Here is a 24,719-nt window from a genome sequence, read left to right as displayed (position 1 = left end):
TTTTTTTTTTTTTTTTTTTTTTTTTTTGAGACGGAGTCTCGCGCTGTGTCACCCAGGCTGGAGTGCAGTGGCGCGATCTCGGCTCACTGCAAGCTCCGCCTCCCAGGTTCAGGCCATTCTCCTGCCTCAGCCTCCGAGTAGCTGGGACTACAGGCGCCCGCCACCACGCCCGGCTAGTTTTTTGTATTTTTAGTAGAGACGGGGTTTCACCGTGTTAGCCAGGATGGTCTCGATCTCCTGACCTCGTGATCCGCCCGCCTCGGCCTCCCAAAGTGCTGGGATTACAGGCTTGAGCCACCGCGCCCGGCCTCTCTACTCTCTAAGAACATCTACCTTTGAATTATATTTCAACATATTATATCACCCATTATCTTTCATTGTTGTAGTCTGCAACAATGGGTCACTCTATCACAATTTCGGTTCTTGCTGCTTAAATTCTTGGCACTTCAATATATACACAGGTCATCCTTCCAACACACTGGCTCAGTTTTATGGACTTACCTCCTCTAGTGGTCTTAACCTCCTCTGTACCTTAGTCACCAAGAGCCTATGTGAGCCAACACTTGCCATGATCAATAAATGCAAACCCTCCATTATCTAAGCATTGCACATCACACTCTCTGACTTCAGTTTTTCCATCTCACTTGAATGCCTCAACTCTAACAATCTTTCTCCTCCCCCCAGGTCTTCTAAGCTCAGAACTGATCAAGCCATCTTTTCACTTTCCCTCTCCCCATCAAAGTCCTGTCTTCCTTTCATATCAGCTTCAATTCCATGACCTGTCACTGTGATCACTCCCTCAGGTACACTTCAGCTCCTCTGCCCCCTCTTGATTTGTTGCACTCTTTGGCAAAAACACAACCCTGGTAAAATATAATTCTCTATCTGCTCCATGCTGGCACCCAGGAAGGTGAATGTGGTTAGGGGAAAAAAAAAAAAACACACACACACACATTAACAGACCTTATTCTAAATTTATGACCACGAACTTCAAATGGGCTCTTATTGTTCTCCAGCAATCACATCTGGTTTTTCTAATCCATCTCTTCTCATTTTCTCCTAAAAGCTATTTCAGACCTACTCTCTCCTCTTCCCAAACTTCCACCACCACTTCCCCTATTCTTACTTTCAGCTGATAATTTTTATTTCTATTGCACTGAACAAAATTGAAGCAACAGGAGGAAAATGTCTACAGGACCCCATCATCCATGCACCCATCGAATAGCATCTTCACCTACATACTGACATTTCCTCCTATTACTGTAGCTAAGCCATATGTGATTCTATATACATGTATTCTTCTACTCATACTGTTACTGGTGGAGGGCCTTGACTATGAGTTGTCCAGGTCCTTGGCATTTTGAACAAAGAATTGAACAAAATGCACAAAGTAGCAGAGGAAAGAAACATGGGAACAAAGCAGCGAAAGCAACAATTTATTAAAGCGAGAAAGCACCCCACAAATTGGGCATGGGCTTGAGCAAGCGACTCAAGGGCCCAGTTACAAAGTTTTTTTGGGTTTTAAGTACTCGGTTTTCGGTTCTTACCAGCTACCCGTTATCTGCATGAAGGATTTGATCTGTGGCTAATTAAAGACTGATGTGAACTGGTGCCCTGTGCAGATGAAGAGATGGTCCCTGCTTGGCCAGCAGCCAATCCAAGGTACTCTCCCTTTCCATCTGACACTGGTGGAAGGGAGAGGGTTGTAGGAAGAGTAGCCTTCGATCCTCTATTACTTGGGAAGGGAGATGGGGTTTTTCCTTTTGGTTTAGCTTTAGGAAATTTTAGGTGTTCTGACCCCAGACCCAGGTGTTTTCCTTTTGATCCAGCTTTGGGAAGTCAGCACGAATTGGCCTTAGATTCCCTGCCCCCAGACCTTCGTGTTTTTTCTTTTAGGAAGTCAGCACAAATTGACCTCAGATTCTCTGCCCCCAGACCTTGGTGTTTTCCTTGATTCAGCACAAATTGGCCTTAAGTTCTCTGCCTCCAGACCCTGTTCTTCTGCCTCAATACATTAAGTTCAATCGTCCTTCATGTATGCTTCTGAACTACTGGATTAATAGAATGATCTACTGATATCATAGACAATGATCAGGATATTTATCTACTAGAAAATTCCCATCAGCATACAAAATATCATAGTTTCTCCTATAAGGAGGAGGAAGGAAGAAAGGAAGGAAGGGAGGAAGGAAGGAAGGAAGGGAGGAAGGAAGGAAGGAGGGAGGGAGGGAAGAGAGGGAAGAAAGGAGAAAACAAGCTTCTCTTGACCCTACTTCTCACATCAGCTACTTTTCAATTTCTCTGCTCTCTTTGGCAATAAAATTTCTCAAAAGAGCTGTCAATATCCATGGCACAATACCTCTTCTCCTGCTCTCTTAGCTCTCTCCAGGCACGTCCTCCACTCTTCCATAACTGCTCCAGTCAAGGTGACCAACGACTTCCAATTTGCTCAATCCAGTGGTCAACTTCCAGTCCTCTTATTTAGAGATAATAATACTATCAGTCCTACAGCATAGTTGTGACCATTTAATGAAATATTAAAATGTTTTAAACATTTTTATTGTAAACTGTTAGTGCAACCCTTTCTTAAACAAACTCATCCTAAATGTTAAAAGCAGAAATACCTTCCAGGTTTACAGCTGTACACATCTGCTGACTTAGCTCCACTAGTATTTCAACTGGAGCTTTCCATAAACATTTCTTCCCCATAACTGGATCCCTGAAGGGAGGGAGGGGGCGTGAATTTGAAGTCCACACTCTTTTAAAATCTAATTTCTAAGGTCTCCATTGGGGAATGAGTGTTAATTATCCTGTATTGTATGGATGTCTCCACAGCATCAGTCTGAGAAATTCATTTAACTTTTGACCGATCAGGGAAATGAGCTTCTCTTTCTCTTCTAATTTAAGTTTGTCAATAGCTTTGAAAAAGTTGGAGAGCTGAAGTTTTTAGTGAAAGTCAAGCAAACTAATAATTTCCTGAAATTGATGTTACCAAAACTATGACCTTAGAATCAAAAGTTAAAGGTATCAAAATGTCTTGATAGATGGTTTGGAGTCATCCTTCATATTAGGGCTAGAAATTCATCTCAATAACAAATAAACTTGGGAGATTTATAGATCAAAAGGAAAGAAAAGAAATTCTCAGATAGTTGAGAACTAAAGAATCTCAGTTGATACCTGTGTTGAACAGAGAACAAGAAATAAATAGTGAATACACTACAACACTGCTTACCATATTGACTACATAAAAAGCTCTGATCCATTAATTTGGGTTAAAAGCCAGCAAAAAATTGTCAGCAGAATTTTGTTCCTAGAAAGAAAACCTTATCAATCTTCAAAGCAATGTAAATGCATGTTTCTGAGCATTTTCTCATCATCTTAAGAAATGCATTTGAACTAGGTGTTTATTCAAGGTCAACAATCCATATTTTCAGACAACATGTTTTTCTATGTAGAAAATCCCAAATAATCTAAAGGCACCAGTAAGTGAGTTTAGCAAGGTCACCGAATATAAGGACAACACACAAAAATGAATATTTCTATATATAATGATAAAAATTGAAATGAAGAAAAATGTTTAAATATTTCCAATAGCTGAAAAAATGAAATACTTAGATATAAATTTTATAAAACATATGTGAAACCTGTATGTTGGAAACTATAAAAAATGAATGAAATAAATCAAACAACACCTAAATAAGAGAAGGTACATATTATGTTTGTGGTTTGGAGAATTCAAAAGAGTTTAAATGTCAGTTCTTCCCCAAACTGATCAATAGATTCAACACAATTCCAATAACAATCTCAGTAGAACTTCTTGTAGATATGAACAAGCTTATTTTAAAAGTTATATATAAAGGTAAAGAATGAGAAAAGCCAAGATAATTTGAAAAAGAAAAGCAAAGTTGGAGGACTCAAACTACCTAGTTTTAAGATAACATAAAGTTACAAAAATAAAGACAGTGGGTAATAGTGAAAGGATAAGCATATAGATCAAGGAAACAGAATAGAGAGTGCAGAAATAGACTTATACAAATGCGGTTAATGATTTTTGATAGTTGTGCAAAAATGACTACATGGAGAAAGAATAATCTTCTCAACAAATGGGGCTGGAACAAATGAACATCCATGTGCAATAAAAGATACCTCAACCTATACCTCACATCATATACAAAAATTAACACAAAATGGGTGATAGATCTAAATTTAAAACATAAACTATAAAACTTCTAGAGGAAAACATAGGAAGACACATTTATGACCTTGTATTAAGAAAAGATTTCTTAATTGTGACATCAAAAGCATAACAAAAAGACAAAATAATAGATTGGACTTTATATTCGTCTGTTTTCACACTGCTGGTAAAGACATACCCAAGAGTGGGCAATTTACAAAAAAACAAACAAACAAAAACAAAAACCAAAAAACAAAGAGTTTTAATAAACTCACAGTTCCACATGGCTGGGGAGGCCTCACAGTCATGGCCAAAGGTGAAAGGCACGTCTCACATGGCAGCAGAAAAGAGAAGAATGACAGTCAAGTGAAAGGGGTTTCTCCTTATAAAACCATCAGATCTTGTAAGACTTATTCACTACCACAAGAACAGTGTGGGGGAAACTGCCTATGATTCAATTATCTCCCACTGGGTTCTTCCCACAACACAAGGGAATTATGGAAGCTACAAGTCAAGATGAGATTTGGGTGGGGACACAGCCAAACTGTATCAGACTTCATCAAAATTAAAAATGTTTGCTGTCTGAACGATACTGCTAAGAGAATGTGAACATAAGCCACAGACTAAGAGAAATATTTACAAATCCTCTCTTAAAAATGAATTGTATCCTGAATATATAAAGAACTCTCAAAATTCAGTAATTTAAATTTTTTTTAAGTGGACAAAGTATTTTAATATAAACTTCATCAAAGAAGACATAAAGATGGCAAATAAGCACAGGAAAAGATGTGCAGCATTATTAGCCATTAGGGAATGCAAATTAAAATCACAACGAGATACCATGACACAGAAAAGAAATTGATGCAGGCCATAGTCGCCTGCACTTGCAGTCCCAGCTACTCAGGAGACTGAGGCAGGAGGATCTCTTGAGCCCATTAGTTAATGACCAGCCTGGCAATATAGTGAGACCCAACTCTAAAAATAAAAGCAAAAACAGGAAATAAACTAACAATACCAAGTGCTGGTGAAAATATGGAGCATTAGAATGTTCGTAATTTGCTAGTAGAATGTAAAACGGTAGAACCTTTCCAGAAACAAATTGGAAGCTTCTTACAAGGTTAAACATGCATCTACTATATATTCAGCAATCCTGCTCCGAGGCATTTACCCTAAAGAAATTAAAAACTATGTTCACACAAAAACTTGTATGGGAATATTGGCCAGGTGTGGTGACTCATGCCTATAATCCCAGCAATTTGGGAGGCTGAGGTGGGTGGATCACTTGAGGTCAGGAGTTCAAGACCAGCATGACCAACATGGTGAAAACCTGTCTCTACTAAAAATACAAAAATTAGCCGGGCATGGTGGCATGTGCCTGTAAGTCCAACTTCCTGGGAGGCTGAGGCAGGAGAATCACTTGAACTCTGGAGGCAGAGGTTGCTGTGAGCTGAGATTGTACCATTGCACTCCAGCCTGGACAACAGAGTGAAACTCTGTCTTAAAAAAAAAAATCTTGTACAGGAATATTTATAGCAGCCTTCTTCTTCATTGCAAAATGTCAAAAACTGGATACAATCAAATGTTCTTCAGTGGGTAAACAGATCAACAAACTAATACATCCATATAGTGGATGTGAAATAGAAAAACTGACTATTGATGCATGCAACATCATGGATGAATCTCAAAGTGATCATGCTGAGGGAAAAAACCCAGTCACAAAAGCTTATATACTGCATTAGTCCACTTGTAAGGCATTCCGATTTACAGGTTTTGTCTGGAGTGGAAGAAGAGTTTATCCAGTATTTTTTTGTTTTCCTCCTACCCATGGGCCAGTCTTACTCCCACTCCAGTAATTATAAACCACAAAGGGCAAGAGATCAGGAGTTTGAAATCATGTAGATTGCCATTTACATGCTTATTTTTATTATCAGTTTTTGTTTAAGTTTTTATTTTGTTATTTGTGTTATTTATTATTAACTCTCCTGGGCATTTGACATGATCTTAGTGTTGAATTCTCCAAATGATTGAACAGTGTGTACCTTAGTACAGATGGAAAACTGCTATGCATAAGAGTTAAATGGCTTGCTCCACTTATCAATTTTATGAACAGGAAACTTATCAATTTCACTTATCGAATTACTGGCAAGTAGTAAAATAAGAATTCCAATTCCAGGTCCTTCTGACTGCAAAACCTGTGCACTTACTGACTATACTATAGAATCTATCAGGGATTCACATATCCTTATCCCTACCCACCCTTTGTTTCCCCCAAGTTAGTTGAGAGTCACCACAACTGAGCCTCAAGTGTGCCAAATAGAAGGAAACACGATGCTCCCCTAAGAAGCAACAGGATGAGATGGAAAGATCAGGATTTGAGTTGGACCAACCTGTTTTGAATCTTGGCTGTATCACCTAGTAGCTATGTCATCTTAGACAAGTTCACTGTTCCAGTTAACTAAACAAGTACTTACTGAGTGCCCACCATGCTCCAGGAAATGTTCTAGGATCTCAGGATACATTTGTGAATGACACAGAAAAAATTCATGCCCTCAAGAAAATTATATTCTAGTGGAAGACATGGACAATAAATATAAAAATAAGTAAAATATATAGTACATCAGGCAGTCATAAGTACTATGAAGAAAACAGAAAGGAAAAGCAGGGAAGGGTAATGAGGAGTGGAGGAGCCACACTTTTTTTAAAAGATAGTCGGGGAAGGCTTAAGAATTGTTCATGTAGATATCTGGAGAAAAAGGAGTCCAAGCAAGGGGAATAGCCAGTGTAAAGGTCTGGTCTATACCCAGTGTGTCTGAAGAACAGCAGGGGCACCAGAGTAGCTGGAGTAGACTGAGTTGGGGGGAGACTCCCAGGAAATAAAATCAGGGAGAAAATAGGGAGGCTAGAGGATAGTGTAAGCAGTGGGTCATCTTCCAGGATTTTGAAACCACCAAGAATAACAACAGCAGTAATGTTGGGAGAATGATGTGAGACAGGAACTAAAATCTCCAAGAAAGGTGAGAGAGTGACCCAGATATCAGTGACTGATGACCCCACTTTTACTTTGGATAGGGAGCCTTTAGAGGAGGTGTACAGAGCAGTCCCAGGATCTGACAACTTTTTCTTTTCTTTTCTTTTCTTTTTCTTTTACTTTCTTTTTTGAGACAGAGTCTCCCTCTGTCGCCCAGGCTGGAGTGCAGTGGCGCGATCTCAGCTCACTGCAAGCTCCGCCTCTCAGGTTCACACCATTCTCCTGCCTCAGCCTCCCGAGTAGCTGGGACTACAGGCACCCACTACCATGCCCAGCTAATTTTTTGTATTTTTAGTAGAGTCGGGGTTTCACCATGTTAGCCAGGATGGTCTAGATCTCCTGACCTTGTGATCCACCTGCCTCAGCCTCCCAAAGTGCTGGGATTACAGGTGTGAGCCACCGTGCACAGCCAGATCTGACTACTTTTTCTAAGTATTCCTCTGCCTGGTGTATTAAGAATCAACTAGGCAGGATTATGCAGGACAAGGACAGAGTCAGAGAGACTTGGGAGTCTGTAGGGTTAGTCCAAGCAATAGATGATGGTTTGGACCAAGGTAGAAATTGTAAAATTGGTGAAAAGAGATCAGGGTAGGGATATATTTGGCAAGTAGAACTTACAGGATTTGCTACCAAATTATATGTGGGTTACGAAAGGAAAGTAGCAATCAAGGATAAATTCTATATATATATTTTTGTCCAGGACAACTGAAAGAATGGGGAATACTAAATAAGGTAGGAGACTCGATCCAGAGTTAGGAGTTAGTTTTATGAAGTTCAAAATGCCTATTAGACATCCAAGGAGAGATATAAAGTTGGTAATTGGATACAGAGAAGAAAGGTGGGTGAAAGATACAAATTTCGGACTTGCCAGTGTATGGGTGGTATTGAAATTCATAACACTAGATAAAATCAATAAGGCAATCAGTATAAATGGATAAAAAGAAGAATTCCAATGGCTGGTCACAGTTTGGGGAATTCCAAAAATTAAATTGTAAGGGAGATGAAAATGAATTAACAAAGAATACAAAAAGTAGTTATTCAGAAAAAAGATGAAGACAGAAGAGTATGTTATTCTGGAAGACAAGTGAAGAATATGTATCAAGGAGAAGGAAGTGATCAACTACGTTAAAGCACTTGGTAGGTCATGTAAAATGAGGACTAGGAACCAACCATTGAATTTAGCAACATGAATGTGATTTGTGATCTTGACAAGAACAGTCACAGTAGTCAGTGGAGGGGAAAGCCTTACTGAAGGAGACAAGAAAGGGTACAAGGAGGGCAAAATGGAGACAACAAATGTAGACAGCCCTATTAAAGAGATTTGCTATAAAATTAGATAGAAAATTGGGGTAGTCACTGAAGGGAGAAGTGGGGTCAAGAGAAATTTCTTTTTAAAACAGGAGAAATAACAGCACTTTTGTATGATGAGCAAGTAGGGAAAGGGAGAAATTGAGAATTCAGGAGAGAGAAAGGAAGATTGCCACATCCTTGAGTAGCCAAAAGAGGTTGATATCCAGCACGTAAGTGGAGGAGGTGGTCGTGGAGATGAGCAGGGGCAGTTCATTCACAGCCAGAGGAGGGAACACAGAGTGCAGAAGCAGAGACACATGTAGGTGTGAACATGTGGGACTTTTCTTCTGATGACTTCTATTATCTTGATAAAGTAGGAAACAAGGTCCTTATCTGAGAGGAGAAGGAGATATTAGAGGACTGAGGAAAGAAGAATATATGAAATGCCTATTTAGGAGAGTAGGAGAGTAAACTGCCCAGACTAAGGATGACTTGAGGCTGGAGGTAGTGAGTATACAGCACAATGATCAGCTGTGGGTTCTCAGCCACATTCACTGTGCAGAGGCGAGAACACACTGGTAGAGAGTTAGACTCAACCAAGGTCAGGCTTTTATCCAGTGGGGACAATGGAATAAAAGAAGGACAAGAGACCATTTCATTGACCATGAAATATCAGCTCTGCAAGGAGACAGACAGTGACATAAGGTGGATTTAAAAAAAAAAAAAAAAAAAACAGTGAAAAGGAGGTACAGTCAGTGGCTGTAAGGCAGGTGGAATCAAAGGATTGCTGGAGTTGGGGTTCAAGAGGGAGTGAGCGGGACATATAGGAGGTGGTGGTTGGAGAAGGGACACTTGAAGTTGGGGTAGGGAAGGATCTGCAGTTATTGGAATAACTAAGAGAGTCAATGGCTGAATTTGGGTTGAGAATAAGGTCATTAGAAAATGGGCTGTCTGGCCAGACACGGTGGATCACACCTGTAATCCCAGCACTTTGGGAGGCTGAGGCGGGTGGATCACCTGAGGTTGGGAGTTCGAGACCAGCCTGACCAACATGGAGAAGCCCCGTCTCTACTAAAAATACAAAATTAGCCAGGCGTGGTGGTGCATGCCTATAATTCCAGCTACTCGGGAGGCTGAGGCAGGAGAATTGCTTGAACCCAGGAGGTGGAGGTTGCGGTGAGCCGAGATCGCGCCATTGCACTCCAGCCTGGGCAACAAGAGTGAAACTCTGTCTCAAAAAAAAGAAAAAAGAAAGAAAGAACGAAAACGGGCTGTCAAGGAAATGAAAGGGCAGGGAATGTGAGGATCATCTTCCAGGATAGTGAAACCATCAAGAATAACAATGCAGTCATGTTAGGAGACTGATGTGGGACAGGGGCTAAATATCCAAGGAAGGTGAGAGAGGGACCTAGAGATCAGTGGCTGATATAAGGAAAAGCATAGATCTGCCTGTTACTTTATCTGTCTGGTCTCACTTTCCTCATCTGGAAGTTGGAAATGGTGATCAGCCTTCCATTATGGGGTTTTTATAAGGATTGAATGAGATAATGCAGGTAGAGCACCTGTCACCCATTAGAACTGGCAGACCTCAGTGTTCAGGAATATTTTTTAAAAATGTAAAGGGCACCTATGAAGTCTTGAGGGTGTATCTCATCTTCCAATTACAGTGAGGAGTGTGTCTTGGAAGGCTAATTGAGCTCAGGTTTGGCTCAATAAATTATAATCATGACAATTCCCCAGAGATGTTCATCAATGGCCCTCTCTGTTTCCATTCATGTCCATGTCATCTCCTTCCTGGCAGGCCTAGGTTCTCGCTATCCCCTCTAGCCAACTGCAGACAGCAGAAGGCTTATTGCCTTCCAGCCCAAGTGTCTAATGCAGAAGGCAAAATGCAAATTACCTGCTTTGGCTGCTCTGTTGCCTCTCCTATTGATGGCAGGCTGGCTGAAAGAGCCCAGAGAAGTGACAGTCTCTAATGAAGTGTCATGTCACCTTCTGTTCTGAACTGCACTGAACCCAGACACGTGAGGAAGCTCTGGGCAATACAGCCTGACTAGCTCGTAGCACGGGGAGCCTGGGACAAGAGCTAGATCAACTCCTTTTCACTTTATCTCCTATACCCACCCATGACTTCAGCTCTAGGCAGGAGTTTCCATCAAGAAATGAGGTATGTTCTAGCCAACAGGGCAGTGTCTGTTTTACTGGTAATAGGCATTAACATTCAGAGATTCCTTGTTCTCAGAAAAGGGGTAATAAAGTTACGGGGTGGGAGTTGGAAACTTAAGGAACCTGAGTTGCCACAGAGGAGATTCCAGAGTTGAATGGGTCCATGTGGTGAGATGATTCACCGTGTCCATGTTGCTGAGCCCCGTGTACCTTGAGCCTCCTACCTCTGGCTTATCAGTGCTCTGCAGAATATATTAGCCAGGAAAAGATCTGAGCAAGTTTCACTTAGCCTTGTACTTGTGCAAATCTGAGGGTGGAACTCAAGCCTCCTCTTCCTTCACACTACTCAGAGACTTGCCTTGTTCACCACTAATTTTTCATTGTCCGCTACATAGTAGGTTCTCAGTGATGAATGAATGCATTCATGAATGAATGAATGAGTGAATGGCAGATGAGTGAGTGTCAGGGTTGGAGGAGCATAGAGCATGGTTCTTCCAATCCTAACACTTCAGACCAGCTCTGTGCTAGCTACCAAAACCTAGAACCCCACAAGTTTCTTACATGCCTGAGCCGAGAGGTCATTTTTCCAGCCAGAATTTCTGAAACTCCCTTCTTCTACCTAAATTATATATAAAAACGAAGGGCAGCTACTCTCACCTGAAAATATTTTCTTGATCTTTTCCCTTTTCCCAGCAAACAAACACTTACTTACCTCTTTCTCTAATGCAAAGTGACATTTTGATACAGCAACCCTGGAAGGAGACAAGAATCATTAACTCAGAAAAATGGCTGAGCTTCTGCAGTTTGCCAGGCTCCCAACTATTGGCTAAGAACTCCATGTTCTGGAAAAACACAACCACAGTCCTTTTTGCCAACTACTATCTAGCAGTCTGAGGGTTGTTGATATTGATTAACATTGAAAGTGACATTTGGGTCTTGTGTACTTTCCGAATAGACTCCTTTCAACTAAGAAACCAGCAAGGAGGCCTCTGGGGAAAATATTTTTGGGGAGGAGGGGTATGAGGTAACATCAAACATTCTTTGTCCAACATTTTGGATCCTTATCTAGAATGTAAGTGGTTTGTTTAGGGGAAAGAGAAGTCGGCATGTCACTAGGAAAGGAAGTTAGCCTCTCAAAGACATTCAGACAGGAGTACCTAGGGAAAGGAAGAGAGAAATCTGGGAGCAGCTCATTAAAAATATGAAACAACAACAACAAGGTCAAGGGCTAAAAATGTTTATTCAAAAGGCAGGTGATTTAAGGAGCCATGATTTTCCATACAAAAGGTTTTCTAGTAAGAAAAGATCCTGTCAAAGTTAAATTACATTTGATTTTTAAATGTATAATTTACAAGCCGATTTTCTGGCACACAAAAAAGCACACCTGTGCAATTTTTTTTCCAATTTTAGCATATTATACACCTTTCCAGTAAAATTCCTGTATGCAGCAGCCACCAATATAGATTGGTGGTAAATAAGCGAAGCGTTATTTACATCAGCCTTAAAAGTTCATGTCCTTATTGTTCCTGCCTCAGAACTGACTCAGAATTGGGCATAGAAAACTGCCGTTTTGAAAGAGCCCAGGATGGGCTGTGGCAGGCATCCACATCATTAGAGAGCAAAGTTAAAAGACAGATTCCTTGGCCCCACCACCAGGCATTCTGACTCAGTAAGTCTGGGGTGGGACCTGGGAATCTGCAACTTTAGCATGCACCTAAGGTGACTCTGATGCAGGTAGCCCATGGACCACACCTTCACACAGGCTGACTTAGAGAAGATGTTCTTCAGGTTGCGTGTCAAGAGAAATTGCCCCGCCTTCTGCACCCAGCACATCCTGCTGCATTCCATAAGTGCAAGCAATGTGCTCCACAAGCTCACATGTGATGAGCAGTTGCTGATCGACACTGCTGTGCTGGGCAAGCCAATCTGCGGGGCTCTGTGTGACACACCCCTGATTTCTCTTTATTCTGTTAGAACGATTACAGGAAGTTATCTATGCAATGCAAGGATTTTGTAGTGGGCGTGCTGGACCTGTGCCGAGACACAGAAGAGGTGGAAGCGATTTTAAATGGTGATGTGAACTTCCAAGTCTGGTCCGACCACCACCGTCCAAGTCTGAGCCGGATCAAACTCGCCATTAAATATGAAGTCAAGAAGGTAAGCTCCCCCATCTCTCCTGGTCTTCCCATCTCACCTCTCCTCTCAGGGCTGCTGGCCTCGCTTTGTGCTCACATGTATTGTTCCCACGAGGTGACCATGATGACACCCAGATTCTCTCTAGACAGGGAGCTAGCCGTCAGCTTCACAGGGCTGCTAGGATTCTCTCCACCATCCCTTCCCACCGCAGTCCCCAGCCCACCAGGAGAGACAGCAGAAGCATGAGTCAGTCCCTGAGCAGACCTTGAGCCTGGACAGCAGAAGAGATCTTCAGCCTCAACCCACTGGCAGGGACAATGTCACCGCGAGGGCTCCTATCAGTTAGCAACCCAGTTTCCAAGTCTTCAAGAGAAACATAGAACTCAGGTCTTTCAAAAGCATTTACTGAGCTTCCTCTGTGTGCCTGAGGACTAATTGTGTAGAAAATGTATTAATGTACAAAGCTTATGGGATCCAATCGCCCTGGGAGGCTTAGAAGAATTGCACTCCAAAGGCATATGAAAGCCCTAAGGAGGCTCAAGTAGACTTTCCCAAAAGTAAACTCCTGCCACCTCCTCAATAGACATCCAAGTGTCTTTAGTGGCTGTGGTCACCAGTAGCCCTCAGACCTGTAGTGCCTACTCAGATTAAGATTATAAGGAGCAAAAGTAAATTATATTCCTACTTTGGATCTACTCTGAGTTCTTCAGAATCTGCTCTTTTGTTAGATGACATTACTCATCCTGATGAACACTAGAACATTCCAAATATCCACGTTTAAATATCAGTGTGCTTTCCACATAAGTAAAGGAGCTGATTCATCTTTGAGGGGTTTTAATGTTTTCAGCTCTTTCACCTGATCAAAACTGAATGGTATTTTTAAAGCCCCCAGACTGGCCTCTGGGCAGTCCTTCTGTTTCCTAATTATCTTAATTTGTGTGTGTCTTAATCTGTGCCTTCAACAATCATATATATCTGTGAAATTCATCCAGGGAGAGCTTCCAAGTCTGATAAAATCTTCCTGCCCTTTTACTTTGATATTATAATAATCACAAATTTTAAGAAAAACAACTTTTGCCTAAGACTCTGAGCTCAAAGATAAAATTGATGACCCACGGGAAAGGTGGCCTTAGAGATTAATATTAGAAAGCACAGTGTTGTTGGAAGTTGGGAGAATCGGGCTGCAGTTTCAAGTACAGTACAATCCTATTTACTCAGCTCAGGAAAACTCACCTTTTAGCTTAAACCAAGAGTTCACTGGGACTTTTCACCAAAGTATGCAGTCACCCCCTGAAGCTGCTGAGATATCCTTGCCCTTGGGGTTCAAACAAACCCTGCTGTGGAGGCTGTCTGGCAGTGGCAAAAATGAGCTGGAGTTTCCAGAACTACAAACATTTTCTTCCTTCCTGAAGCCAGATTATCCTCCTGCCTCCCAGCTCATGGTAAGGATAGAAGATGTCTAAAAACCAGACAAAAGAAGATGCTTGGCATTTGCAGATTTATATTCACAGTTTGGGCTAATTATGCACAACTTCAACAGTCCATTGCATGTAGGCATTCACCATTTTTTTGAAACATAAATTCAAATCCCCTAGCAAAACTGACATGGAGGGTGGAGTTACTCAGTTAGTCCAGAAGTCTGGCCCCCACCTCATAACTACGTGTCCTCTTTTGTCAATTACCAAGTTCAAAATGGCCCTGGGGATAAATGAGAAGGAAGAAATGAAGCCCTCCATGAACATGATAGTTTGGGTCAGAATTAAAAGGTTTCATGAGGGATGTGATTGACTCCAGCGGTATTTGCCAATTAAGGACGTCATAAGGTCTCAGGAAATCATCATGAATGTCAAGTGTCTGCTGTAATCCATAGGTAGGAAGATGATAAATGACCTGCATAAAATGTCAACCTGCTCATTTCTAAGACCTTCAAATGATACATTTTCTCAAGTCTTGTATGCCATCATGCAACAGCAGACAGACTCATAGCTCTCCTTGACATTTATTCTTCGTGAATTACCAGAAAACTAACCAATATTTAAAAGTCTTATTAATATTACAATGGGCTTCCATTTTTAATTTATGAATTTTAGCATGCTTGCATGAGTACAATCTATCCCTGAGTATTCGAGTTATGAAATAACTAGCACCAAGACCTATTTATAAATACACTGCCTTTTACAACTTAGATAGAAAGATAGATAGATAGATAGATAGATAGATAGATAGATAGATAGATAGATATCTCCTGAGGCTTCAGGCTTAAATACAAAACCATAAAACATTTCCAAGATTCTGCCCACATGGCATAAATCAACCCATTAATTCAGCGACTTAAGAAAACAAGTTGTTCTTAGAAGTTCCATGAGCTGCTAATAGGTGTTACCTTAAAAAAAAAAAAAAAAAAAGATTTTATGTTCAAATAAATTTGGAAACCTTTAGTTAAACACAGTCAAACAGGTTTTTTGTTTTTTGTTTTCTGCTTTTCTTAAAGATATTACAGAGCCTTTAATATGCATCATAGTGGCTCATGCCTGTAATGCCAACAATATGGGAAGCTGAGACAGGAGGATTGCTTGATCCTCAAGAGTTTGAGACTAGCCTGGGGGACATAGCAAGACCCTGTCTCTATTTAAAAAAAAAAAAAAAAAAAACAAGAATCACTACTCTAATAGATGAAGGATACAATGTGTATGACATGACCACAGACTGCTTCTCATGGTGAAACTAGTTTTTCAAGTATCAGTCTCTGGGAAACTAATCTATAATCAGCCTGTATGTCTATGAAATGCCAGGATTTGAATGAAGGTGGTGCTGCTCTGTGGCTGGTACTGCACTCTGGATCATGTCTCTCATTTGAATGTTTGATTATCTTCAGGCACCACCCTAATGTCTGGACCTCTGGCTGGCTGAGTCACAGTACCAGCCTGCATTAGATGAAGACAAGTCACCCACCATGGTTAAAGGGAAGGAATCCTGAACTGGGTTTCTGTTGACCAGGTTTCTAGCCTGATTCTCCCAACCCTGTGGTCTTGGGCAAGTCATTGAAGCTCTCTGACTTTCATTCCCCATTTGCAAAATGGACATACAAGCTTTTGCTTCACAGAGGTTTTGTGTGTGTGTGTGTGAACTTCCAAATGAACTGATATGAGAGGAAATGCTCTGGAAACTATAAAGTTCTCTGCAGCTCCAAGAGGAAGCATCATTGCTGTCATTCAGTGATGACTCCCTTTCTTGGGACTCTAGGGTTCTTCTAATTCCCTAGCTGGTCCTTTATTATCTCCCCAGAGAATGCTAGAAATGTCTCCCTGGGAAAGGACATCATTCATAAAACCTAAAATTCCTTCCAAAATACCAATGGTGTTGTGAGGACATGGTTGTTCCCCCATGACTTCTGCCTTAAGAGGGCGCTCAGCCTCCCCAGTAACCCAAGTGGGTGTGTCATCTGAAATGTCAAGTGTGGTTTCTGGGAAGCAGTATTGGAGATGTAGCTGAAAGGTGCCTATTGAAGTCAGTCCCCGGTCTAACCACTTATTAATGGGGTCACTTGAGCAAATTACTCAGCCTTGCCTCTGTCTCACTTTCCTCATCAGGAAAGTTGGGATAATAATGCCTACATCATAGGTTATAATGAGAATTAAATGGGAGAAAGCATTTGTGCCTCAAATATCCCCAGGCTTCAGTAGCTGATGGTTATAAATGAGGCAGTATTAACACATTGCTCACAGTCAATGCCTACATTACTTTAGGACATTTCTCTTACCCACCTCAGTCCATCCCAGTCCCTCTAGGCCACAGTCCCTGAAGAAGCCAAGCTTGCCTCATGAAAAACCAGGGATATGACCCTCCCCCATACTGAGTCACACCTAAGCTCAGAAGGACTCCGCTTATGCTTCGCAGCTAAAGAAACCCAGCCCTCCAGCATCGGCTTGCAACCTCTCTGCATAAACTGGCCTTGGCCTTCCGCTGCAGAGCCAAACACCTTGCAGTCTTCTCTAGCTCTGTCTCTGTCCTCCAGGAATCATGCCTATCCTTCTCAAAGGCCTTTTCTTTCCACTGCATATCAACTCTAAACACGTGCATAGGAAACTTGCAACCCCAACAACTGAGAACCAACCCAACCAGCCTCTGAATCCCAGTTTAAGCCCAGCTGGGCTCAGGCTGTAGTTATGAAGGGACCCCAGTGTCTGCCATGTGGTCAGTGCTTCGTGATGGGGAACAGAGACCCAGACAGAGTTGTTGGCACTCTATTCAAGTTGTCTAATAGAAAACACACTCTCATCTCTCCCTCCCTCTCCTCTAGATTGCTTCTTCATCTCTGGGCTTAGAGGGATGATCTTGATCTTTTCCCTTCTTTCTCCTACACCATTCACTCCTCCTTCCTGACCCCACTCTGCCTTAATGAGGCTCAGGTGGGATCTCCTATTCACTACAAGAGAACTTTGTGCGTATCAGTCCTCTAAGAGAGTGGGGCAAAGAGACCCAGAAGTCCTGTTTTGCATGAGAGAGGCCTTAACTCTACCTATAAAGGAGATGGAGCATCTTTTGGACACTACTAAGCAAAGGTCTGCTAATGGGGGAAAAAAAGAAAATTATGTGAATATTATTTTCCAAAATATATTAGTTCATGGCAGAAAGTACATATATTATCAGGCAGGCATGGCCATATCACCAACAAGGGTGATTAGTTCCATCTCTCAAATTTTCTGAACCACCACCTATGAGGTCTACTGACACTGAGCTCGGCCTTCCAAGGACCCAAGTAGAATAAGACACAGTCTTACCTTCAAAGAGTTACCAGTCTAGTGAGTGAAATGGTACAGGTGTCTCATGACTGTAATAGCAGCAGCCTTTGCAGTGGGGTGGGGGAAGTCTCTTACGTACTTCACCAGCTGAGCAAAGTAGCGTTCACACCTGTGACTTCTTTCAGACTTGCAGGTGGCCCCGGTTCTAGCATCTTGGGATGCAGCTTGGTTTGGGGGCATCTGCTCTTGGTGCCAGCCATCTTTCCTTCCCACTGAGGAGATCTCCACCCTCCTCAAAAGCCAGCTCCCACTCCTCCTGAGCCTTCCAGACCCTGAAATGTTGAGGTGCCTTTTCCTGGCTCTGCCAGGCTCGCTGGGTTATTCCTGGCTCAGAAAGCTAGTCTTAAGTACAATAAAGACCTGGGACAGGATCAAGGGAAGGGAACAAAGTACAAAGGGTGGAGAGGACACACTCGATTTCCTTCACTTACATAGTTCCATTTTTCCTTCACACTGCTGCATTAAAAAAAAAAAAAATCCCCTATGATTTTTATTCACTCACTCACTGAAAAGCTCATGCTTGCTCTTAAAGCTAAAAACTGAGGAAAGTGAACAAGACCCTCAAACTTCAGAGGTGCCCTCTGGGGTGGGGAGGGCATTTCTGGTAGAAAGAACATGCTCAAAGCATGTTTAAAGGCCCTGTGGCGAGAAGAGACATGGTGTACAAGAGGAACTGAAAGAAGGCAAACGGACCAAGCTGGGCCTTGGGAGGACTGGGTGTGACTGAGTCTGTAAGGATGCAGGCAGGGGACAGACCATGTGAGCCTTGCAGATCTCCTTAAGGATTTTAATCTTTTTATTATTTTTCTAAAGAACAATGGGGAGCCATTGGAGGACCTTAATCAGGAGTGGTTATAAAGATTAGGATAGATGGAGAGACAGCTCTTCCTCTGAAAAAGCTGGAAAGGAAACAGGGTGGGTGAAGATGGAGCAAGTTTTTTGTGTGAACGGGACACGATATTAGCCAAGATAGGCTGTAACATTGTGTTGACAAACAAAACTAAAGTCATAGAGGCTTTTAACAAAAGTTTATTTATTGCTTACCTTATTTCCATCTTGGAACTCAGTTCCCTCAGGATTCCCAGCTGATGGAAGAACCACCCTCTTAAATGTTTCCTGCGTGCCAGAGGGTCATTCGGCTCTGGGAAATTGTACCCCAGCAATTGCATGCTTTCACCTGGATGAGACACACATTGTTTTTGCTTGCTACTCATTGTGAAGAGTTAGTCATGCCTTCCACACCTTCACAAGAAGGACCAGGAAGCATAATCCTGGTGCTATTTGGCAGCTAGCGCTAATGATTACCATGGGAGAAAAGTTGAGGGAATTCGTATTGATAGCTTCAACTTCTCTGTCAATAGGACACAGAATCACCCTCTGAGATAGAAGCAGCCTGAAGAAAGTAAAAAAAATGAGGGGAAAAAAATCTGTGGGAGATGGGAGAGAGAGCTGAACAGTAGGTCTGATTGGCCTGCTAAGACTGGGGACTGAAATTCTTTGGCAACAGACTACATTTTTAACACAAGTGGAAGATCTCCACAAACGATGGTAACGCAGAAAGTCAGTGTCCTCCATAAACCTCAATTCCCTGCCGTCAACTTCAAGATTCTTTCACAGACATGGGCCAGGAGCACACAAAATATGCCCACAGGGCACAGCACTTGGAAAGCTCCCCTCAGAGCAGAATGCCAAGGAGAAAAGGACAAGCTTAGAGGGAAGGGAATGCGGGACCGTTTCAACCCACAAGCTCTAAAGTTGGGTCAGCGCCTCTTACTCTATCAGAAGTCCCTTGCCTCCTCCTATTCCAAAAATGACCGTCTGGTGCACGTTTTACAGTCATGCCATGAGTGGGCCCATCTTTCCACCTGGAAAAACTCCTAGCAGATGAAAGTATTAACAGAACTTGTCAGCTAGCAGCACAGTGTTATAGCTGGGAGCCTGACTGCTCAAGTCCTCTGCCTACTAGATATGGGACATAAATTAAGTTTCTTAGTCTGCTGGCCTTCAGGGAGCTCATAGACACAGTGGACACTGCTCCAGTCCTAACGGGCCTTCTGGCCTAAATATGTGCTCAGAGAGAAAGCAATGCCAGCTGCAGCTGCACAACTGGCTGACATCCTCTCCCTAGTGCAGTGACCACGGGTAGGAACACTCAAGAGAGGGCAGATGCCCTCTGCTGGGCTCTGTTTCATTTCCTCTGTCTGCAAAAAGCACAGGCAGGGCCAGTGAGCAAAGGGGACCTGGGGACATCAGGGCTTTCTAGAGGACGCCTGAGAGGCCAGTCAGACGCTCACATGCCCTAAGCAGACATTTTCCTACTGTGTTTTCCTGCTGAGGCATCGTTTTAACAGATGCTTAGACTTAAGAAGATCAGCGTTGTCACAAACACAGTCTGGCTGGTCAGGCACTACCCCAAACTGCACTGCAGGATGCCCGGTGGTTGGCAAACACTGTTGGAATCCATTGGTGTCAAAAGCATCAATCATCTTCCTCTTTGGGGATTCCTCTAAGCACTTCCGTGGATCTCGCCTGGCCACATGCCACAAAAATCATCAATATCCATTAATCTCCTGACTCAGAAGGGCTATCTTTTATATGAGGAAGTTTTGTTTTCTCAAGGAGCAAATCTTCAGAAGAGAAAGAATAATTCCAGCATTTAATATGTAAATATGAATCGTGATCCCTTTTCTGCCTGGAGAAACTCCCAGGAGAAGAAACATAGAACCTGCGGGGCAGCAGTGTAGTGTTGTGGCCAGGAGCCCGACTGTGTGTGTTCAAGTCCCAAGCCCTTCACTTACTAGTCATGTGGTTTAGACAAGTTATTTGGTCTCTGGGCCTTGATTTTCTCATCCATATAATGCAAACAAATTACAGTGTCTAATAAATAATAGTTAACACATGCAATGTACCTAGAACATGTTAAGTGTATAACGAATTAGCCAATGGAAACTGTTTGCCATATTGGTTTTCTAAGCAGAACTACACTTAAGACTAAGTCCACATTTCTCAAGTCCAGCACCTTAACACTTTGGGCCAGAGAATTCCTTGCTGTGAGGACTGCCCTGTATATTATAGGCTGTTTAGCAGCATCCCTGGACTCTATCCAGTAGCACCTTACCCCCAGCTTGTGTAACCAAAAATGTCTCCAGACACTGTCTCCAATGCCCTTGGAGGAAGGGGGAGGGGGACAAATAATTCCCTGTTGAGAAGCTCTTGGCTGTTTTCAGGATCCAGTCTATAACCTCTTAACTGTAGGCCCTTAAAGCAAGGATGATAGTTATCCAAGGATGTGTTGTATCACTCTAGACCATGGGTTCCAAGACTTAGCTGATTAATGAAACCACTTGGGTGCTTTGTAAAAAACAAACCAAAAAAATCACCAGTGCCTCAGCCTCAGAAAGACAAATACCACATGATCTCACTTATATATGGAATCTAGTAAAGTTGAACTCATAGAAGTAGAGAGTAGAATCATAGTTGCCAGACGCTGGGGAGATGGGGAGGGAGGGAATGGGGAGTTGTCAATCAAAGAGTACAAAGTTTCAGAGAGACAGAAAGAATAGATTTTGAGCTTTATTGCACACCAGAGTAACTGTAATAAATAAAAACATATTATATATTTCAAAATAAGTAAGAAAGTAAATTTTCATGCCTCACCACAGAAATGATAGGTAAGCAAGGCGATAAATATGTTAACTAGTTTAATGTAATCATAACATATTGTACACATATATCAAAACATCCGTTGTACTCCATAAATGTATACAATTATGATTTGTCAAAAAAAAAAAAATGCCTGGGCCGGGTGCAGCGGCTCATGCCTGTAATCCCAGAACTTTGGGAAGCCAACGTGGGTGGAGAACCTGAGTTCAGGAGTTCGAGACTAGCCTGGCAAACATGGTGAAACCCCATCTCTACTAAAAATACAAAAATTAGCTGGGCATGGTGGTGGGTGCCTGTAGTCCCAGCTACTTGGGAGGCTGAGGCAGGAGAATTGCTTGAACCTTGAAGGCAGAGGTTGCAGTGAGCCGAGATCGTGCCACTGCACTCCAGCCTGGGCAACAAGAGCAAAACTCCGTCTCAGAAAAAAAAAAAAAAATGCCTGGACCACATCCACAGAATTTGTAATCCAATTCTTTTGGGTGGGAGCACAGCAATTAGTGTTTTTTAAAGGCTCTTTAATGATTCTACATTTTGCAGAGATGAAGCTCTTAGATGGTGGACTCTTGGTTCATCTAAATTTCTGAAGGCTGGGAAGAGTACATGCCCTGCATGCAATGTGCAGCCTCCATATGGAGTAAATAGATAGATGATGTGTTCAGTGGGAAGCTGGAGGCTTTGATGCTTCTCTAAGTACCTGTAACTCCCCCTTGGAATTAAAAGCCTATGTAAACAATCCAGATGATGTTCCAGGCTGGCCCTAGAGTATGGGGCTATCATCTCCATGTCCTTCATTGCTGATCCATGTCCCTTTGGGGTTTGTCACTCTGGAAAAGAGCTATCCAGGAAAGCCCCAACACCAGTTCTGGCCTAGTAGTTGCCCGGTAGTTGCCAAACACTGTTAGAATCCATTGGTGTTGAAAGCATCAGTCATCCACTTATGGTGGTAGTCCATCTCTAAAATTACCACCATAAGCCTGGTTGTCTTAGAGATGAAGCAGAGAGGCGAGTAGCTTCCAGGGTGACCCTGTACAGTTAGGGAGAAACAGTGGGGCCTTTGCCTCCAGAGGGGAGCTCAGATTGCTAAGGGCTCCACAGTGGGTCTCAGGAGTGCTCCCTCCACTCTTGAGCCTGAGTTGCTGCCCCATATCCACACCCTGCCAGCTCAGCTTTAGAGGGTGGAAAGGGACAAACTGCCTGATGCTCCTCTTTGCCTTTCTTCTGGCATTCTGTAAATCACCTGACGTAACTTTCTCTAATGTGCAGATGCTACTGTTAATTTGCAAAATATATTTCAGATCCTCAAAGTAAGAGTTGTCACAACAGGACAGAAAACTATTGCTTTTTGCCTGTTTTGCTACCTTTTGTCCAGCTGTTTCAATACCTAAGTAGTTGCATGAAAGGATAATCCTTTAAAGCATTTTTCTTCTTCTTGGTTACCATGTCTCCTAAGCCACACAGACTTAGCTTGTATAACTATCATTATGTTCTTACTGTGCTGCATTTGCTAAGATAGTCAGAGCCTGAGTATTATTACATCCTGATTTGGGGGCTAATAGGAAGAGAGGAATCTGAGGAGCATTCAAGGGCAGAACATAAATCCCCCAATGCCCCACACAAAATAGATGCAAATCAGATGCATTTACTAGCCCAAAGTGAAAAGCACAACAAGAGCCATCTTCAATTTGTCGCTTTTATCCCAAAGTCAAACAGATCTTAGAAATTACAGTCCTCCCCAAGGATCTGTGACTAACTCTGATAGTTCAGCTAAAGACCATCTACACATTTCTATCTCATTATTTCTTTACCAGATGCTCATACATGAATTTAGAGTTTTAATGAGCATTTGATCTTTCAAATATTCCTCCCAATATGTACCACATGCATTACTCTTTTATTAACATTCATCTGCCTAAGGTCACTTGCAAATTTTCTTGATGGAAGGGGAGTTTTGTAAGTATAATTGCAGATGAAACTTTTTGCTTAATTTATGTTTTAATTTATGTAATCCAAGCCACAGTCATATCTTGCCTGGATGATTAGAATAACATTTAACTGTTCTACCTACCTCTTTCCTCTCCTTTCCCCCTCCTCCTCCTCCTCCTCCTCCTCCACACACACACACACACACACACACACACACCAGTGAATTTTTTTTTTTTGAGACAGAGTTTTGCTCTTGTTGCCCAGGCTGGAGTGCAATGGCGTGATCTTGGCTCACCACAACCTCCACCTCCCAAGTTCAAGTTATTCTCCTGCCTCAGCCTCCTGAGTAGCTGGGATTACAGGCATGCACTACCACACCCAGCTAATTTTTGTATTTTTAGTAGAAACGGGGTTTCTCCATGTTGGTCAGGCTGGTCTTGAACTCCTAACCTCAGGTGACCACCCCCACTCGGCCTCCCAAATTGCTGGGATTACAGGCGTGAGCCACCGTGCCTGGCCTGATTTTTTTTTTTTAAGTAATCAGATCATGTCATGCCCACAGTTAAATCTTCCACCTAAGCATGAACAAGCCAGGCATAGCCTCTTCCCTCAGGAAGTTCATAGTCTAATAATTATCACTGCTAGAAGTCGAGCCTGAAACAAGGATTTTTTTGTTTCTTGTTTTTATTTGTTTTTGCAAGTGATTCATCAAAAGCATGATCTTGGGGGAAACCTGCATTGAAGGGGCAGAAGCAGAATGGGGCAGGAGAAGAAACTAAGCTAAGACAGGGTTTCAGAAAAGTCTAGCTTCAGCTTGACTTGGTGAGGAGCCTGGGAATCTGAGTAGCACCACAGACTTGTCCCATGTTAAGGCAAGGGGGTTGGCCTTTTATACACTTACACCAGCCACTCATTAGTGGCAGGCTGCCCCAAGGGGAGGGCATTACCTCCTGGGCAATTCTGGGCAAAGTGGTTTCCCCTGGCTTTGGGGAATTTGTGGAGATGGGTGTTTCTGTGAGTCCCTAGTAGCTGGAGGTGGGTGCACCTTCTTTCTAACGAGGATCTTGGCGGACACTAGCATCTTTTTGCCCCCTAAAGCACTTAAAATCCAACTATTAACAATGGCCTACAAGGTGCTGCATGACCTGGCCCTTGCCTCCCTATCTAACTCACCTCACACCAAGCTCCCTCCTGCTCACTGATCTCCAGCTGCACTGCCTGCCTCTGTTCCTTCAGCACTCCGTGCTAGTAGTTCCTGCCCAGGGAAGTTACTGGTCCCTTTCCCTCAGGTCTCTGCTGGCTGGATCCTCAGTGTTTGAGTCTCAGATCCATAGCCTGCTTCTCAGAGGGACCTCCTGACCACCAGATCCGAATGTGGTCACCATGTTGTCCCCTCCCTCATCAGCCACTGTCTGTCCCAGTGAATATCATTTGTTTATTTTGTTTACTTGTTTATTGTCTGTTTCCCTTAATTCTGTGGCAGCAACTCACCACTGTATCCCCAGCCTAGAGCATACCCAGGCAAGTAGAAGATTCT

The 24,719-nt window shown here is 42.5% G+C and overlaps 1 protein-coding gene across 3 annotated transcripts in view; it reads left to right on the top strand.

The window, feature by feature from the left end:
• The window catches only part of TRPC7 (transient receptor potential cation channel subfamily C member 7), a 141,684-nt gene that overhangs the window by 37,088 nt on the left and 79,877 nt on the right, over nt 1-24,719 (top strand). The window contains exon 3 of one of the 3 annotated variants that reach the window (XM_025388285.1): nt 12,633-12,815. The exons of the other annotated variants lie outside the window; for them this stretch is intronic. Within the exon in view, the coding sequence (XP_025244070.1) occupies nt 12,633-12,815 (183 nt within the window). The remainder of the gene's footprint in view (nt 1-12,632; nt 12,816-24,719) is intronic. 3 annotated transcript variants of the gene reach the window in all.

The sequence above is a fragment of the Theropithecus gelada genome, chromosome 6 (genome assembly GCF_003255815.1).
Source record: "Theropithecus gelada isolate Dixy chromosome 6, Tgel_1.0, whole genome shotgun sequence".
Classification (NCBI taxonomy): Eukaryota; Metazoa; Chordata; class Mammalia; order Primates; family Cercopithecidae; genus Theropithecus; species Theropithecus gelada.
This window is presented reverse-complemented; position numbering and strand designations above follow the sequence as displayed.